At 36.1% G+C, this 21,128-nt stretch overlaps 1 protein-coding gene across 1 annotated transcript in view; it reads right to left on the bottom strand.

The window, feature by feature from the left end:
* Arpc1 (Actin-related protein 2/3 complex, subunit 1A) overlaps window positions 1-21,128 on the bottom strand; it is a 340,336-nt gene that overhangs the window by 61,698 nt on the left and 257,510 nt on the right. The window contains 1 exon segment of the mRNA XM_090377047.1: window positions 6,308-6,491. Within this exon segment, the coding sequence (XP_090233173.1) occupies window positions 6,308-6,491 (184 nt within the window).

The raw sequence follows: 21,128 nt of genomic DNA, 5'->3' as shown, positions 1-21,128 counted from the left end.
TTAGAAAAAGACCAAGATCTTAATATATTTTTCTGAAATTAATTTGTAACTTACATTTTTGACAGATATTACAGCCCATCTTAATGCATTAAATGAGACATTACAGGGCAGAAACCAAATTATTTGTGAACTTGTCAACAGGTCTTTAGATAAAATTAGAGCTATTTAGAGAATTTGCAAACAATAACACCTCTCACTTCCCTAAGTGCCAAGAAGTGATTAACAAATATAATATGAATAGTTCCAAGTATGTTTGTCATGTAGAATGTATTCATTAATCTTTCATAGAGAGAGGTTTGTGGCCAGAGAGCATGATAAAAACATTTTAAAAAAATTTTTGAAAATCCTTTCAAAGCTTCCTATAAAGATGCCAATTCAAATTTACAGTTGGAACTCGACGAACTTCAGCGTAGCAATGAGAGACCGTACAAATTAAAGATTTCCCACTTCAAAGAGGGGAATCTACTGAACTTCTATAATTGTCTTTCAAAAGAAACCTTTCCTAATCTCTCTCAGAAAGCAACTAATTATGCATGTTTGTTTGAAAGTTAGTTATATTTGCGAACAGGCATTTTCACTGGTGAAGATGATTAAATAGTAAAGAAATCAGCTGACAGACGTTGTTACTGTTGTTGATATTGGGCTTAACAACACATGGGCTGAGGCCAAATTGTGTCTGTTCATTGTTTATTTACAAGCAATTTACAGTTTATAATTATAGATGTTAAATCTATATGCTCCTGTACAAGCCAATATGTTTTAGATACACTAAAGGTTCTTCAATATTCGCTTCATTCCTAATAAATGAGATAAATCAGGTGATATATTCAACGTGGAGAGGTGAAAGGTGTCTGAACGTAAGGGACAATCAACCAAAAAATGCCAATCCATAAATTGCATCTGACAGGTTGAGCACTGAGGTGGATTTTCTCCCAATAGGACGAGATGAGTGTGATGAGCGTGTCCAATTCTGAGTCTTGTCAATACCACTTCCTCTCATCTTAAGCCGGAGAGCCATAGCTTTGGATCTTCTTTTATTTGGTACAGTTTATTGTTGGAGTTACTTTTCTAGATATGTGACCAGTTGTCATAACATGCCTTATGAATAACAGGCTTATAGTCAGTGTAAGGAACCTGAGGATGTTGTGAGGTAGTGGATTGAGAATGTTTAGCAGCAAAGTACACACTTTCATTTCCCGGAATGCTAGAATGGCCAGGGATCCAGCAAAAGCTGATTGACTGATTGGACACACTTCAGGAGAATAGCTGGGAATGAATGTGTTTCAATGTAGTAGTAGTAGTAGTAGCATGTGATGCAAGAAAGCAAGTGTATGGCCTTAGGCAGCATAAGCCAAAAAAAAAATTAAAAAAATAATTTACAAAACAATCTCCTCTAAATATTTATCCAGTTCCTCAAATTTATTTAACCTATCAACTTCCACAACGACAGATGGAAGTTTGTTCCAGCAATTAACCACCCGCTGGCTAAAGGCAAATTTCCGCACATCTATTCTACATCTGCCCCCTTAGGTTCATAATCTGAACAAGTGGAAGGATCCCATCAGAATTCAGCGTGCTCAATCCATTCAAGGCATCCAATCCATGTAGGATGAGAAGTGGAGAAGTTCTTCTTTATGGCATAGATAGCACTGAAAGAATCAGTGTAAATTATTGCAGGTGAGATGGAAAATTCAATAATTTTACTTAAGCGCTAACGTGATGGCATAAAGTTCAGCAGCGAAGACACAGCATGTTAACGGTAGTGTGGCTGTAATTGTACATGAAGGAAAAACAGCTGCAGCACCTACCATACTGTCAGTTTTCGATCTGTCAGTATATATTTTACAAGCATGGGAGTTAAGAGAAGCATGAGCTGAATGCAACTGTCTGATGTTGTAGGGAGTATGACATTCTTCCCCCGCTGGAGAAAATGTGTATCATGGGAGGCAGAAACATACATCCAAGGTGGAACAGGTGCAATTGTCCTGAGTGAGGCAGGTAAATTTTCATGTGGCTTATTCTCATAGAAAGAATACCACCAAGTGTGATAAAGATACTTCCAACTGGGGTGTGATGGAAGACTGGATCTTAGAAGTAATCTAGAAAGCAATAATGTTTTCCTACAAAGATGTAATGGAAGATAGTGGGCTTCAACATAAAGACTGTGCACTGCAGAAGTTCTAAATGCTCCCAGCGCAGCCTCAGGGCACTGTGCTGGATGACAATTAGCTGTTCTAATGTGCTTTTCCTAGCTCATATATGGGAGAACCATAATCTAGGCCTGATCGGATCAGAGACTTGTAGAAGTGAGGTAAGGAATACCGATCAGCTCCCCATGATATGGATGAGACTGATTAAAGCGAGTTCAACTTTTACACAAGTTGTTCGTAGATATGTGATATGTGCTTGGAAGTTAATCTTTTTATCTAATATCGGGTCCAAAAATCTGATGCTGTTTACTACTGGTATTGCATTATTGTTTAGCTGTAATTCAGGATGGGAGTGGAGAGCACATTGCTTACAAAAGTGAGTAGTGGTAGACTTCTGTTCGGCTAGTCGATATCCGTTGCATGACATCCAGGATTCAATTCTGTTAATGGCAAGTTGGAGTTGATATTCAATGGTATTCATGCTTTGCAAATGGCAGGAGATGGCGAGGTCATCTGTGTACATATAAGCCTCCAGGTTTTGGGGATGTCTCTGGTTATGCTGTTGACTCTAATTGCAAATAACATTGCACTGAGTACAGATCCCTGTAGTACTCCTTCTTCCAGAATGTAATGTGTAGACAGTACATTTGGATAGCAGACCTGAAAAGAGCAGTGGCGTAAGAAATTCTGAATTATCTGAGGGAAGTGACCCCTTAGTCCTAGGTGAGATAAAGGTCCATAATAATACCATGTCACCAGATAGTATCAAATGACTTTTCAATATCTAAATTGACCATGACTAACTAGATGTTGCTTCATGATAAAGACATTGCAAATACTCGATCCAGCTGTGATAAGGACATCAAGAGTTGATCTGTTCTTACAAAAGCCACTCTGATGATCTGTTAAAAGGTTCTCTGCTTCTCAGATCCAGGTAAGCCTCATATGTACCATTCTTTCAAAAATTTTCCCCATGCAGCTTGTGAGAGATATTGGCCTATAATTTTTAATCACAGAAGGATCTTTGCCTGGTTTTGGTATGGCAAGTATGAAAGAATGACGCCAGGAAAGCAGATAAGCATTTTCTGAGAAGATTTGGTTACAGAAGATCAGTAGGGTAAGACTAAGTCCTCTTCAAGTAATTGTTTTAGCATGATGTAATGTACGTCAGCTGGGTCAGCAGCACTATTTGAAGATTTATTTAAGAATTTCTTGAGTTCTGTTAAATTAACCAGCTGATTGTATGGAAGTGACAAGCTGTGTGGAGAAGTAATTTTGCGGCATTCTGCATCTGCCTTGATGCGCTGAAAGGATATGCAGCAGAAGCAGATATTGTAGAGAATGATTCTGCTAGCAGCTTGCCAATTTCCTTAGCTGCAGAAAGATATTTTCCATTGCAGCAGAATATTGGCCAGGGTGGTCGAGAAAATTTTCCATTTAGTGCTTTTATTCTTCTCCAAATGAGTTGTGGGTCAGTGTCTTTGGTGATAGTTGAGGCAAATGAGATCCAGGAGTCATGTTTGGCTTTCCACCTAATCTGCCTCGCATTGGCTTTAAGTCTTTTGTATTTGATTAGATTTCTGGTTGTAGAAAACTTACGAAATTTGTTCCAAGCACAGTTTTTCTCATGCTTGGCATCAGAGCAATCTGTATTCCCCTAATTATTATGGTGGGAGCACTTGTAAGGTTGTGACTTCAGAATTGAATTTTTAGCTCCAGTTAGTATCTAATTGGTAGCAGGTAGTTACATCTTCAATTGGATGTTGCTGAACATAACTGCTGTCTAACTGACCTGGGTGGAGTAGCTCTCCCAGTTTGCTTTCTTGAACTTACAGGCGGATCGGTGCTCGAGAGTTGCAGTTACCTGTGTTTGTAACGAAGGATTGGAAAGTGATCGCTGTTTAGTGGATCATTTATCACTGACCATGTCATGCTTGGAAGGATTTATGGTGAGCAGATTGACAAGTCTATTGCAGAAGTAATACTGTAGTTAGGTGAATATAAGTGGGAGATCTAGAGTTTAGTTTAGTTAGATTGTTATTATTCATGAATGTTTTGATTAATTTGCCTCTTGTGTCAATCACAGGTGACCCCTATAATGGATGGTAGCCACTGAAATCACCAAAAAGGCAGATTGGAGATGATACTTGCATAAGATTATCAAGTTCTGTATTTGAAAATGTTTGAGAAGGGGAAATATATATAGAAGTTAGGGTTATTGATATAACGATTGAAATACGTGCTGCCACAGCTTCTAGACTAGTATGTAACTGAATTTGCCTGGACAGTATGACTGATTTTACAAGCACAGCTACTCCTCCATGAACAGGAGACTCCAACATCCTGTCTTTTCTATACATTGTATAGTTTGTAAATTTTGGTGAAGCTTGAGATAGTTCATTGTATGATAAAGAACTGTGCTAATATTTTTTGCAACCAGATGGTATCGCTGCACAACTTCACTTCAGGGCTATAAAACCTTTATGTCTTCCAACCATGGAGTTAGTACCATCAGTGGCACAGATACCAAATTTTCCAATGTTACTTGTTTTTCCTCATATATGTTTTTACAGCAGCAAAAATGTATGCTCCAGTACAGTCAGTTTCTATAGATTTTACAAACATCTCTTCTTGCAATTTACAATCATCATTGAAATAACGAACGTATGCCATTAGAAGGGCCTTATTGTCAGTAACTGTGGATTCATCAATCTGAATAGAAAATTTTCTCGTTTTCAGTTTGTCAATTAGCTGCTCTTCAATGTTAACTGACATCTTATCGATTCATTTACAAATTGAATTGTTGCTCAATGGCAATGCTGTTAAAATACTGGAAGGATTTTGATGCATCACTGTTGAAATTACAGTCTCTAATGAAGGTTGTATAACAGTCTCAGCAACTGTATGAACACTACCAGTTTTTGCAATGATTTCTGCAATTTTATAAGATACAAATCATTTCTGCAATATAAGATTCAATCATTTCTGCAATTTTATAAGATGGATGCAATCATTCTGACATTATTTGTTTGTGTGTTCTTAAATAAGGAAGTAACAGTGTTACATTGCTCAAAATTCTGTTTTAAATTTTTAAAATATTCAATATATTTACCAACTTTATCAGGATGTTTCCTTTTTAAGTGATCTAAAAGTCTTGATGGTTTCATAGCCTCATTTGAAAAAAAAACTATCACACATAAGACGCATAGGTTGTCTTGAGTCGAATGGGTTTTCAAATAAAACCATAAGCTAGATATTCATCCAGATACTGTTGACACTTTTTCTTTCCAGCACTTCGCATCACTGATGATGGGTTGAATAACTACAAAGAATTAAATAAAATAAGCTATTTTTATTTAACTTTCATAGCCCATGTTACTCACAAAAGCACTGTGGATCAAAATTATACAATTCCCACAAGGATACAATAAATCAATACTAATTGTCGCTTAGAAAGTAGAAACGGTAGACTGAAACATTTCCTCATCCCATCCATGCCTCATATATTGACCAATGGAACAAAAATAAATAAATAACCATGCCCACCAAGCCGCGGCTGTCGGAAAGGCGAAAATGGCAAGGATTTTGGAGACATTCCTCTGAAAGCACTTAGGCATTTAATGCCTATGAAAAGCAAAGGTGGTTGAATTAAATCACACCCACTATTTTCCTTTTATCAAAATTTCTCACTCACTCATAATATACCCATATGTTAAATCAGATGTCTCAGGGGAAAAGAAAAACCCAATGAGAGAAATTAAATATTAAGGAAAGGATGTCATCGGGTAGGATTGAACTTGAGGGCCACAAATCATCGAAATACCCATTTTTTTTGCCCACCAAAACCCAAATTTTGCCTCCTTGGGGGTGATATTGCAGCCGTTGAAAATCACTGAGCTAAAGAATAAGCTGGCTAAAAAGTGTAGTGACTTGGTTGCTATTCCTGCTAACATGACTAGCCAACTGCAACCCCCTCAATGAACCACTAAAGGACAATTAAGTCAACAAACCATTTAAGGACAATTTGAGGAAGGAATTTTCAATGGCACCATGAATTCTATTAAGTCCTTTCACAAAGTTAAACCAATGTTTTATTAAAAGAATCGCCCGAATTATTTCCAGGTTACTTACAATTATAATGAAATAATAAAACTTACTTTCAAGTCCCAAATGACCATTTTGCCATCCATACCTGTAGTACACACTTTATTGGCTGACAGCTTTGTCCCAGAATATATTGTTAAGCGTGTTATCGCATTTTGATGAATGGTATCTAGTAACGTGTCTACACTGTTTTCCACAATGGCACGCTTATCCATATCACGGAATTTACGCATTGCACTGAAAGTAAAAGCTTCTTTCAGTTAACTTTCTTTAATGATTTATAATACAAATATTTTAAATAATTACAGGACCCACAAAATAGCCAATAAAAAGACAACTGTATATGAAAATTACATTACACATGGGTATACTGGTAAGAAGAAACTATAAAAAAAATAAATCTAACAAAAAACTTGAATCCATCCCCCCCCCTGCCAATTTCACAAGAATTAAGAATTTTTTTGGGGATTACAATTTATTCTATATTCATCTTAGTGCAGGAATGCTTCCAGTAAGTAATGTTTGTCATTTTGGTCAGTAGTAATAGAAATTCTTTTTCAATTTAGCCCCTCTTCAAGAAATAACAAAGAAATCCCACTAGGAGAAAGACTGCCTACCTCGGGCATATTATTCAAGGTCCTCAATATGACCTGCAGAGACTAATCCTGCAAGGGAAGATTAAGAGCAAAAACAAGACGAGAAAAGTAGCTTGATAACATCAAAGAATGGATAAGGGATCTTTTGACACAAGAACTTTTTCAAAAAGCAAGAGACAGAGATGGCTGGAAAATGTTAGCCTCCAATGTTCAAACTGAATAGAGAACATGAAGAGATCCACCTCAACTTTTGATACCCTTGGTGAAAGGCAGTTCTGCATTATTATCATATATATGTTTTTTTTTTTTTTGGTAGTTTTTTGGCCATAATGCACCTCCCAAGGTTTTTGCAGTACTTTGATCCAAGCCCGAGGCGGGATTCGAACCCGCGACCTTTGGGTTGCCAGGTAGGCACTTCACCCACCCGGCTAGCCCGGTCGGCATCTATATGGTGCAAAGAAGCCTGAGGCTTATGCTGCAAAAGCCAAAAAAAAAAAAAAAAAAATCTGAATTACCCTATGAGAGAGAGAGAGAGAGAGAGAGAGAGAAAACAAGAGTCAGAAGTAGAAAGGAATCACGAAGAAAGAGAAGAATGATGATATCCAGCTCAGGACTCCGGGTGTGCCACCCTCATACTCACCAGATGTGAGCCTCTAGTTATGATGGGAGATTGTAGTGAATTAGCATTAAAAAAAAAAAAGCATTAATGTGCAAATTTTGTTTATACAAAACACAAAAAATTGTTTCAAAGAAAAATTCATTGATTAAACCATCTACAGGTAACCCTAGTACAACACAGTAGTTTGGTTCCTAAAAATCTCATAATGCGAAACTGTTATATGGGACTAAGAAACTACAAAAATGGGGGTTACCAGAAGACGACAAAAATACACCTTTTTTATAATTATCAGAAAGTTAATTTTTATAGTAGTAACTTAAATAGTAATAACTGAACAAACATCTTACCTTACAAACTGTGATACTTATGTGTCATGCTTATAATTTATAGGTCAATACTTATATATCATATACTTGTAAGTCAATTTTTTACGGTCTCAAACAGGCAGTTCAATAGCACGGAATATAACCCAGGGATCTACCAACAAAATACAGTGGACCCCCGCTTTAAAGGTATAAAGTACAAATTTAACTTTATTCCCTTACCAATTAACAAAGTTAAATGATATGTGAAAATCGGAAGAATATTTTCCAGTTGGCAAAATAAAAATAAATTTACACTTATGTACACTGCTTAATTAATACGTGCTGTAATATGTACATACTAACTAATTGATATTTCTGTTCACTGACTTGTTTTTTTTTTTTGTTTTTTTTTGTTATAAAATTTAAAACATTAAAAATGATAAACAATTAATAACAAAGAACACGGCATGCACAAGTTGCGACAAACTTGATACGCACAAATGAGATACAGAATAATTTAAAATATAATATACAGGCAACCCGGTACTTCTACATACACAGTTTTGCTTTAACACAATTGATAACTTTCAGAAATCCTCACACAACATGGTTTGAGAATTGCAGACAATCTTACTTTCTGAAAAGTTTCTGAAAATTTATGTTTTATATATGATTGAATATTTCATGGAAGGGGGAAACACATATCACCATAATAACAAGAAAACCCACTAAATTCCAACTATCGGAGTTATCGCAAATGAAAGATAGTTTACTATCCGTTTATAATTTTTCTGATTTCACTAACAGAAAAGACCAATAAACAGGAAACTGCAAATTGTTTTTATTGTTTTATGGTAGTGACCTCCAGAAATTTGCTTTAGAAAAATATCACAAAGGCGATAATGATAGTGAGTCAACAGCAGGGATTCACAAAAAGGAATGGAAATGTTGAAATTTACATAATAGTAGAGTTTTCTTAGCACAAAAGCTCAAAAATACCGTGTTATGTAAGATTGTCCGCAATTCTCAAACCATGTTGTGTGAGGATTTCTGAAAGTTATCAATTGTGTTAAAGCAAAACTGTGTATGTAGAAGTACCGGGTTGCCTGTATATTATATTTTAAAATGAAATTGTTACGAAAAAGATCCCCACTGGAACAGTGAGATAATCTGCACTCTTCTTCCTCAAACAGTAAAAATTAAGATCAGAGCATCCTATACAGTATGTTCACAAGTTTTTAGCCATATTAAAATACTTCATTTTTAATTAAACTAATTTTACAGTGAATGATACTACAAAAATTTTAAATGCTATTAAATTAAGCTATATGCGTTTTTAAATATGCAGGAGCATACAGAAAAATTTTTTGGATAGTTATAGTTTCTGAAAGGGGAACACTTAGCAGATGAATATATGCTGATTTTATCTTTATTCTACCATATTAAGTTAGTGTTTCAGTTTAGCTTAAACATTTCCTGAAGAAATGACACTTGGCTTTTATGAAAGTGCACATGTGAAGTGTGGCTATTAAAAGAACAAGACTGCACTTGCAGCAACCATACAGTAAGCAGGCCCCTGAGACACAAAGGCTTAGTGGTTGACCTTGAACCTTCCCTAGTCTTCCAAGTCATGTTCCAACATGCTCATTTGCCATGCAGTGAAACAGGTTTCATTACCTTGTGTAACTGTAGTTTCTGGAAAAATCACAGACAAAAGAATCAAACAATGAACCAACCTCAAAAATTTAACAAACCTAGAGAAAATGCTAACTGAAACTTATGAGTTGTTACATCAAGTTTAAGGGAATGATACTATATTAAGAGCTTGCATGTTTGAATTGCATAAATTTTTTTTGAGAGAGGAGAGAATGGGGAAGACAATAACAACCAGGCCATGTGGTATCCATGAAAACTGATGAAAAGGTGTAACAAGTAAAGATATTGATTAGAAGTGATTGCTGATTAGGCATTAGAATGGTTGCATACGAATTCAATAGCTACAAAGAAACAGACAAATTTTAACTGAAAATTTAGGTATGAGAAAAGTGTACCAAGGGAATGCCAAAATTTTTGAATGAAGAAACAATGAGAAGACTCCATGTTTGTAAAGATGTTTTGAAAAAAAAAACTGAAGATCCACACTTTAAGTAATGTAATTAACTGTGATGAGAGTCAGCTTCCAGTATGATCCAGAAACTAAAAGACAGTCAAATGCAATGGAAGACAAAACAACTCCAAAGACAAAAAAAAAAAAAAAAAAAAGTGAAAAAACAATTAAAAATGAAAACCATGCTTGTTTTCTTCAATATTAAAGGAATTATTATGGCTAAATACATTATATCCCACCAAATCAGACAAACATACTACATACTACGCTGAAGTTCTGACAAGGCGGCATGACAAAATTTAAAAGAAGAGACCTAAATTTTGGAAGGATGCTCCAGCACACAACACGTTCTCATTTCACCAGTTTTTGACCAAAAAACAAATCCATGCGTGCATGTGAAGACAAACCCTACTCGCCAAAACTAGTCCATTGTGACTTTTTACTCTTCCCTCAACAGAAAAATGTACTTAAGGGAGCCCATTTTCAGTCCACCAAAGATGTTCAGAAAAAAAAAATGCCAAAGTATTATAAAAAGGGATTACAGAATTACTTCCAGAAAGGTTTCTGTACTTAGAAGAAACATATGGAACATGTCTGCAAGCAAAAGGCAGCTGTTTTGAAGGGATACGAAATATTTCATTATATTTATTTTATTGCAACAGACTCTTTATTTAATAGCCACACCTTTTATCAATTAATTGGATGTATCTCCTTTGAAATACTCTTCTTAACAGAGTCCATACTGACTTCTGATGCTTCTTCAACTTCTGGAAAACATTCTTGATACACTCCTTTTGGAAATTCTAATAGTTCCTGTGCTCTAGTCTAAATAATCCCTTCAATCACTGTAAACCTCTGACATTTCAGTGGGATTTTCAATTGGAAAACAAAAACCACACAATGGATTGTTACCAACCCATACATGCTCATTACAACTACTATTGACTATCTTGAGTAAATGATACTTCATCAGAGAATAGTGTATACTGTACTGTACAGTTTACACTATACTTAGAGGGGAACTGGTATTCTGTGTGTGTTATCAGACGCTCAGTATAAAACACTGACGGTTCCAATATCTTTCTATTACAGAAGATTTAGGAGAAGTCTGGTTGGCCTGCCTCCCTAAAATTCACTCATGCACACCTCGATGGTAAGCCCTGTTACATCACTTAGGTGGCAATGAACATGTAGAGTGGTTCTCTTCAATATGCCTGGTCAGCATGAAGAGGAAAAGACAAAACCCTCCAGCATATGACAGCATAACGAAATAAATGGCCCTCAGTCCCCAGCGGTTTTCACTCCCCATCTTACAGCAGCGAGAGGATCAGAGTGGAAGCAGAGAATGCTAAGCATCTCTGGGTACGACCAGGCTGCCATTCACAGAAACTTCACCTGTTACAAAGTAAGATCGCTGATTGGTGAAGAAAGGTATTAGACCTGGAAAAGGAACTAGAAAATGTAAATTGGAATATCATCCTTTTGGCTGAAACAAGAAGAAGAAACGATTCACTTATAAGTTTATCAAGTGGAAATCTATGTACACCAATGGAAACAGTGAAAGGAGCAAATGTGGAGTTGGGTTTCTGGTCCATAAAGATATAAAAAAACAACATTTTGGAATTCAAAAACAGATTACCAACGATGTCAAGACTAATACTCAAGATTTCCAAGAGGTAAAAGCTAAAGGTTATAATGATTTATACACCAACATCAAGCCATGATGATGAAGAGGTTGAAGAAATGTACAACGAAATTGAGTCTTCTAGATGAGCAGAAAACCCACTACACTATTATTATGGGTGACTTCAATGCTAAGGCTGGAAAAAGACAAAACAGCGCAGAAAGAGGAACTATAGGAAATTTTGGAATTGGTGAAAGAAATGAAAGAGGTGAAAGGCTTGTGGAATTTGCAGAATCTCAAGGATTGTCAGTAATGAACATTTTTTCAAGAAAAAGGTGAAGAGAAAGTGGACATGGAAGAGTCCAAATGGAACAACTAATGAAATCAACTTCATCTTAACAGAAGATATATCATGAATGATGTTAACCGTCCTGAACACAGTAAATGTTGGAAGTGATCACAGAATGGTAAGACGCACACTTGATATAGATGTAGGAAAGAAAAAAACTGACTTGAATAAATAATACGAAGGTCTTTGAGATAACAAAAGAGAAGAAAGAGCAGTATATACTGGAACTTAAGAACAAGTTTGAGTTTCTGCAGACTGCTCAGGATCAAGATATTGACGACGAATATTACAACTTTCTGAAAGTGATAAAGCCCAAGAAACCTATAGGGAAAAAGAAATCCAAACAAGAAAAAATTAGTCAAGTAACACTTGTTACGATGAACCGAAGGCGACAATTGAAGAGCAAGATAAACACTGACAAGGAGAAAATTGAGTATACTGAGTTATGCAAAACCAATAGAAAGAGGCTCACAGAGGACATAAGAAGATTTAACACAAGAAAAGTAGAACAAGCATTAAGGGGAAACAAAGGACTTAAATCAGCAGCCTTGAGCAGTAATATGGAAAGACAAATGATACTGAAACTGAAGAATAGCGATGGTGTACGTATACATAGCAGAGAAGGCATAATTAAAATAGCAGAAGACTACTATAGAGAATTATACAAGGAGCGAGGGAATGATGCCAGCAGTGGGGAAGATGGATCGCAAATTAGCAACACATACGACATACCCGATATTCTTCCTGATGAGGTAGAACATGCATTGAAGAAAATGAAGAATCAGAAAGCCCCGGGGGAAGATGAAGTTACTGTAGAGTTGTTAAAATTGGGAGGAACAGTCCTTTGTTTGACACCTTTTCTAATGCGGCAGTGTGACGCAGTAGAAAAGGTGTCACATCTAAGCAGTGGAATAATGCAATCATAGTTTTGCAGTATAGGAAAGGAGATAAATCAGAAATTGTAAATTATAGACCAATTAGCTTGTTATTCTACATCTACAAGTTGTACACAAGGGTCATTACTATCAGATTAGAAAGAATTCTTGATGAGAATCAACCGAAAGAGCAAGCTAGCTTTAGGACAGGATTCTCAACTATCAATCACCTTCACATAATATCACAGCTAATGGAGAAAGCAAATGAATATAAAACACCATTATGCCTGGCATTTGTGGATTATGAAAAGGCATTTGACTCCATACAGCATAAGGCAATGTTTCGGGCACTGGAAAGACAAGGCATAGATACTCCAGATATTATGATTTTGAGGAAAATCATATGAGAATACTACCTCCTTTATTAGACTAGACAAAGACAGTAGCAAATTTAAAATCAAGAAAGGAGTTCGAGAAGGAGACAATATCTCTGAAGCTGTTTACTGCTACCCTTGAGGAAGCTTTCAGAAGATTAGACTGGTCGCAGAAAGGAATCAATATGAATGGAGAGTACCTAAACCATTTACGATTTGCAGATGTGGTCATAAGCCACGATCCCAAAGAATTAGAGGAAAATCTTAATCAGTTATGCACAGTTAGTAAGGAATTTGGACTAAAGATGAATACGGCTAAAACAAAAGTAATGATGAACAAGTATGCCACAGAAAGGGACATAATAATTGAATGAGCAGTAATTGAAAAGGTGGAGTCGTATACTTACCTGGGACAAGTTACTAGCTATGATAAATGGCTTGAAGTCAAAAGAATAAATTTTGGATGGATAGCATTCCAGAAATATAATCACATACTGAAGAGCAATATCCCAGTTTGTCTGAAATGTAAAATAATGAACCAATATATACTCCCCACCATGACTTATGGAAGTGAAACTTGGGCACTCACCAAAAGAATGGAAGAGAAGCTGAGAACTACACAGTGAAGAATGGAATGAATTATATTGGAAATCAGACTGTTAGATAAGAAGAGAAACATGGATTAGGCAGTAAGCTCAAGTAAAGGACATTCTTATCAAAACTAAAGAACTAAAATGGTTTTCGGCAGGACACATAGCTCGAAGACATGATGATAGATGGACTAAGAAAATAACAGAATGGTACCCAAAAGGGGCTAGAAGAAAACCTCGAAGACAACGGCGGAGATGGATAGATGAAATTCATGACTTTGTGAGTAGTAAATGGATGGCCACTGCACAAAACAGAAGGAACTGGAAAGTTGTTTGGAGAGGCCTTCATCCTGCAGTGGATTGAAAATGGCTGATGATGTACTGTAAATGCAAAAACCAGGATAAAAAGAACTAGACAAAAAAGTTCCCTTGTAGATCATAATCTGCCTCTTCAAACAGCTGTAACCGTTGCAACTGCTGTTGATATTAACACTATTTACATAGCATCACCCCCATCCCCAAAATCAGTAATTTTAGCAACTACAAACCGAACGGTTATAGCAGGGTGTATGGTCAGGGCAGATGAGGAACATATTTGGCAGTAATGCTGGCTAAATACTTGGTGACAATACAAGAAATGTGAGGCCTCACATTGTCGTAATGCAGCTTCCAATATTTTTTGCCGTGACAGAGACTGATGGAAAGTTTATTTCTCTCGATCTACAGACAGATGTATTAAAGTTTAAAAGAATTGGGGTTTGGATTAAGAATGCAACAAACAGATTTTTGATTCTGCTCAATGTTTTTAATATATCGTAAATTTAATTTGTGTAATATTATAAATATCATTTTGAAAATTTTTGAAGTGGTAAATTACGCTCTTTTAGGTTTATTTTAAGTTTAAATTATAGCATCAATCGACCAAAAAAAAAAAAAAAAAAAAACCCACAATATCACATGTCCATTCCCTCTAACAGTTTCTCTTTTATTCTTCCTTCAATTTGTTCATGCTACCTACTTCTAGAACAACAGATGGAAGTTTGCTCCTACAATCAATTACCTGCAGGGCCAATGTCAAATTTCTACACATTAATCCTACAATCATCCTTCCTCAATTTGAATTTATGTCCCCTCATATCCAAGAAGGCTTCCATCAGCACTGAGCTTACTCAATCCATTCAGAGTCTTAAAGAGCTCAATCAGATCTTGTTGCACACATCTACTTTCCAAATGATGCAATTGGCAAAACTGAAGCCACTCCTGAAAGTGCACATTTTTGTTCCATCTCACTAATCTCATTTCTATTCTCTGCACCTGCTTTAACAAATCCACATCCATCCTGAAATGAAGCTTCAAATTCTGCATGCAGTACTCAAGTTAAATAAATAAATAAATTTTCTGTTTATAATCTGGAACGACTGCATGGTCAGAGAAGTTCACAAGACAGAGAGAATACAAGAACAGAATCATATTTTGCAGTCATAGGCTTGAACCACAGTTACTCAAAGCATGTGTACATATGCATCCTTGCACCTCACCACTCAACTACTATGGTAGCCCCAAAGATTACCATACACAGTGGGATAACCACCTCCTTATCCCTGATAGCAAAATTCCTGTATATCATTGGCAAAAGCCCATAGAACTAGGAGGCCATCTGCACCGCTCACATTACATAAATGACTGCACAATTATTTTTCCCAGATCACTTTTCTTTCTCTAATATCTTCATTGTGATACCGAAAAATGGGAATGCCAATCAGTGATTACTGCTCTCCATATTGAAGTTCCTTGCATTTAACAATATTAAACTTCAATTGTTACTTCTCAGCCCATCAGCCTCATCTAGACCTTGTTGCAGCAATACACCCTGATTACTGTCATTAACCATCCTGCCAGCCTTTGTATCATCTGCAAACTTAGACTAAGCCTGATATACCTTCGTTGGTATCATTAATAAATATTGAAAACAATAATGGTCCCAGCAATGAACCCTGGGCAATTCCAATAATAACATTAATCCATGAAGAGAAGTGCCATTGATAAGCACACCTGCCTTCTCCCACTCAACCATCCATTTATCTATAGCAGTGCCTTTCCCCTATTGCCACACTGTTCCAATTTGTACAGCAGTCTTTTATGTGAAATAGTATCAAAAGCTTTTCTGAAATCTGAGTATCTGATATCAAATTAGTTTTTTTTGCATAGAGTTGCTCTGCAGTGTATTATTATATTCAATTAGAATGGTGAAACAAAGTGGCCCCTTAACAAATCTATATTGTGATTACAGTATAAATACATTGCTGTCCAGATAGTCATGCATTACTTCATTAACTAGTGGCATTACTTACCATAGCACAAAAATCAAGCTAAAAGGTCTGTAATTAATCATGCTACCCTCTGATCCCCCTTTTGTGAACTGGGAATAAATTTACACATCTCCAGTCCATAGAATCCTCCAATGAATCCAGAGATCTCTCATAATTAGGGCTAAAGTTTTGCTGCCATCTTCTACCACCTCCCTTAATATAACTGGATGGATCCCATTCACTTGCCGCCTTTATTACATTAAGCTTCAACAATTTCTCTTCCACCCTAATCTCAGTTATTACACAATCATTCAGCTCCCTGTTAACATTTGATACACTTCTAGTATCCCTATCCCAAAAAAGGGACTCATGAGTGAATGTAGATGCAAAATAACTATTCTGATTTTCAGGAAACTGAGCAGGTTCGTCAACAGTAAGTCCATTCATATCTAGTGTACTAATGTGATATATCCCCTTCCTTCTAGCATTTATGTAAGGAAAGAGGTCTTTACTGTTTATCTTTGAATTCTTTGCCAAACCTGCATGTGACTGATTGCAGACTAGTTTATATCTACTGTAGGTTTCTCTATCACATGACAATCTATATGTATCCCAAACAGTGTTCTTCTCCATAACCAGTCTCATTAGTACATCTGATCTCCATTTAGGTCTAAGCCTTGACCAGTATTTCTTAGTTGGTACAAAAAGCCTAGTAGCTTCTAAGATTACTTCTGTGAATGCTTACCATTTAGAATTTGCTGTTGGTAACATAATCAGTTAGTCTCCCTTAACAAAAACTGTCTCAGGCCACTAGTAGTCAACTTTCCAAAACCAAAAAGTTTCCCTTTATACTAGACAGTAGTTACATTTTTAAGTAAATCTCACATCAATATACTGTGAAACAAAAACCATGATGCCCTAGTGGTTCTTTTATCTGCAAATTCTTATTGCATGAAAAGTCAGTGCTGTTAATCAGATCAAGAGAACTGCTTTCCCTTGATTCCTCTCCAATATGGTGCAGGGAACAATCATTTTATAAATCCACAAAGGTCCTCCTACTGTGTGAATGACCAACCCACAAGTTCCTGTCAATACTTTAATTTTTCAGCATGAGTGGGATCAACATAAAATCATTCAAATCTAGTGGACCAATGTGATTTATCCTCTTCCTTCTAGTGTTTAGTATTAGTATTAATAGCAAATGATGAAGAAAGCAAGCTTATACAGCATCAGCCAAAAAAAAAAAAAAAATAATAAAACCCCACTTCAATAAAAAAAAAAAAAAAACTACCCACATCCACTTCGATAAAAAAAAAACTACCCACATCCACAGATGAAGCTTGTTCCAGAAATCAACCACCTGGTGGCTGAAGGCAAACTTCCACACATCTATTCTGCAACCATACTTGCTCAATTTGAATTTATGTGCATAACCTGAGTTGGCTCAAAACATTCAAGGCCTACTGTTTATCTTTGCCAAAGACTTCTCGTAATCTGTCTTAGCCTCCGCTATGACTTGATTTTAGGCTAGTTCATACCTACTGTAGGCTTCTGTACCACCTTACAATTTATATGCATCCATGCATTCTTATTCTCTGCCACATATTTCATTAGCAAATCTGATATCCATTTTGTTTTAAGCTTGAAGTGCAATTCTTAATTCAGATTTTTACAACTGCATCCCTGAATGCTTCCCATTTAGAATTCACTGCTGGAAAGTTCATCAGTTGTCCCAGTGCAAAGAATTTAACTGTCCACAGCCACTCTACAGAACCAAAGACAACAAATGAAGAGAAAGACAAACAGTGACAAGGACAAAATTTATTATACTGAGTTATGCAAAGCCATTAAAAAGAGACTCAGAGCAGACAAGATTTAACACAAGAAAAGAAGAACAAGCATTAAGGGAAAACAAAGGACTTAAATCAGCAGTCATGAGCAGTAACACGGAAAGATAAATGATACCGAGTCTGAAGAACAGTGATGGTGTACTTATAAATAGCAGGGAAGGCATAATTCGAATAGCAGAAGACTACTACTATCAAGTATTATTTAAAGAGCAATGTAGTGATGCCAGCAGTGGAAAAGATGGATCTCAAATTAGCAACACCTACAACATACCCAATATCCTTCCTGATACGGTAGAACATGCATTGAAGAAAATGAAGAATCAGAAAACCCCAAATGAAGATGAAGTTAATGTAGAGTTGTTAAAATTAGAAGAGACATGACAGAGAAACTGGCAAGGCTCTTCACAAAATACATTAGAAAAAGCGTGATACCTAAAGAGTGGAATAATGCAATCATAATTTTTCTGCATAAGAAAGGAGATAAATCAGAAATCTGAAATTATAGACCAATTAGTTTGTTGTCCCACATCTACAAGTTGTTCAGAAGGGTCATTACTAACAAATTAGAAAAAATACTTGATGAGAATCAACCAAAATAGCAAGCTGCCTTTAGGGCAGGATTCTCAACTATGGATCGCCTTCATGTAATATCACAGTTAACGGAAAAAGCAAATGAATATAAAATGCCATTATGCCTAGTATTTGGGGATTATGAAAGGGCATTTGACTCCATACAGCATAAGGCAATGTTTCAGGCACTGGAAAGACAAGTTATAGACATCCCATACATTATGATTTTTAAGAAAATATATGAGAATGCTACCTCCTTTATTAGACTAGACAAAGACAGTAGGAAATTTAAAATTGAGAAAGGAGTTCACAACAAAGAGACACAATATCTCCGAAGTTGTTTACTGCTACCCTTCAGGAAACTTTCAGAAGGTTAGACTGGTCGCAGAAAGGAGTCAATGTGAATGGAGAGTACTTAAGCCATTTACGATTTGCAGATGACAATGTGGTCATAAGCCATGATCCTGAAGAATTAGAGGAAAATCTTAATCAGTTATGCAGAGTTGCTAAGGATTTTGGACTAAAGATGAATAAGGTAAAAAAAAATAATGATCAACATCTATGCCACAGGAAGGGATATAATCATTGAAATAGAAGAAATTGAAAAGGTAAATTCATATAGTCTGTCCCCAACATATGTAAGGGATATGTTCCAAGACTTCTTACGTAAGTCAATTTTTACTTTCACGTAACTCAGGAATTACTAATAAAATATTGCTACCCCTGAAATGCTGAAATTATAAAAACTACATAATGTACTCAAAAGAATGAAGAAAAACAGTTATATAACAATTAAAAAATTTATCTGGGGGCAGCAGTGAAGTAGCCGCAGTGGCACATAAGAAAAGAATATATGAAAGGGAAAAAAAAACCCATGTTATTGTACTGAAAAAAACTGATATGTATTTCGTATGGCGTGTAGGCTTTATAAAGGTTACTAAGGGAATCAAAATCAAAGTGTACATAATTAAGAAAATTGGTCTAAACCACACAATGAATCGTAAATCCAATTCATCACCAGCAGAGTAGTCTACACCGCACTTCACGTGATGAATTGAAGGTAACTTAAAACGAACCTGAAGCATTAATAAGACATTAAACACAGGATGGGGTGTTGTAGGCTGAGCAGAAGAAAGACATGTAGCACATGATATGAACTCTTCTATTTACATTTGTTTCATATGCTTTTTTTTTTCCTCTTCATAAATTTCATGATAAGCCGAAAGTAATCGTGAACTTTTCTTTCTATTTTCAAGAAATGTTCAGTTTTCATCTGTTCCATCAAATATAGAGAGACTTTCCTGAATTTTACAAAATGCTTCTGCCATTTTCTTTAATTTGAACTGCATCTTGGGTTGCTCCAATTCCTCAACAGATGCAGCTCTCCCTTGCTCCTCAATTCTTTGTACATTCAAACTGGGCTAGATGATGTTAAATCATCACCTCGTTTATCCACAAGCTCGTCTACATCTTCATCCTCCAGGACCAGCTGCAACTCCTGGGCTAAGTTTACAATTTCTTTAGTAACATAAGACATCAGCTCATCTTTGTTGAAGCCTTCATTATTAAGCTCTCAATGTTTTAGAAGTTTTTCCAAACTCCACTCATGCAAATTGTTGTCACATCATTCCAGGCTCTTTAAATGTTGTGTATTCCATCAAGGATATAAAAATCTCCCAAAATTGCCACAGATCCATCTTCTCTTGCTCTGTTGCTCTCTGTTTACAGCGTCAGAAAATGTTGTCCATATGTAATAAGCTTTGAATGCCCGAATAACTTCCTGATCCACTGGTTGAACCAAAGCCATAGCAACCTTAAGACTTACAGTTCTGTATTTGGAAGGAAGTATACCAAGTGACTTTGTCATGCAGATCATCTAGATATTTAGGATGACCAGGAGCATTGTCAAGGAGCATTAATATCTTAAAAGGCACTGACGTTTGAAAGCAATATTGTTCAACTTCAGGGACAAACACATTTAGAAAGCATCCTTTGAACACTGTTAGCCTCCTCCACATTAAATATTTGCTGTGGCACACCTAAAAAAAAAAAACACATGGAGCTTCTTGAAAAGGTCCAGAGATGCATAACTTGCCTGGTGAGATCAGCAAATGGGCATCCTCCTGAGGAAAGACGTTTAGAAGCTAATTGATTGAGGTGTTTAAGGCTCTGAGAGGAAATAGTATAATATAAATATAATAATATATATAAAATAAATGAGGATGAAATTTTCACGGTTATAAATGATTCTAGAAGTAGGGGCCATAATATCAAGTTACAGGGAGTTTTATTTTAGCCAGCGAATTATAAATTACTGGAATAAGTTACCTACGTGAGTGGTAGAGGCTGACAGTTTGGGGAAATTCAAAGGTCAGCAACCTACGGGAGGAGGGAAATGCATAGGTTGTCTATTTCCTTTTTCTTATTATTTATTTGATTTTATTATTTATTTTTATTTATTAATTTTTTGGCTGGGGCAGCAAAAGCCTTAGGCTTCCTTGCACCATATGGACATTACTAATAATAATACTAGGTTAGTAAGTATTTGCATAGTGTTAGTGTGGGTTGTGTTGGTTGCATTGTTCATCCAGCCTCATGGCCTAAAGGTCTTGTTTTCACACAAAAACCTCTAGTTTACAATGCAGCACCATGCGGAGTTGGGCCGGGCAGTAGGGAGTGTAAAGCAATAGCAGGGCAAACCCTGTG

This window comes from Mastigoproctus giganteus, chromosome 7 (genome assembly GCF_048544385.1).
Source record: "Mastigoproctus giganteus isolate SK-2022 chromosome 7, ASM4854438v1, whole genome shotgun sequence".
NCBI lineage: Eukaryota > Metazoa > Arthropoda > Arachnida > Uropygi > Thelyphonidae > Mastigoproctus > Mastigoproctus giganteus.
Note: the sequence above shows the minus strand (reverse complement) of the source record. Positions and strands in the feature narration are given on the sequence as shown.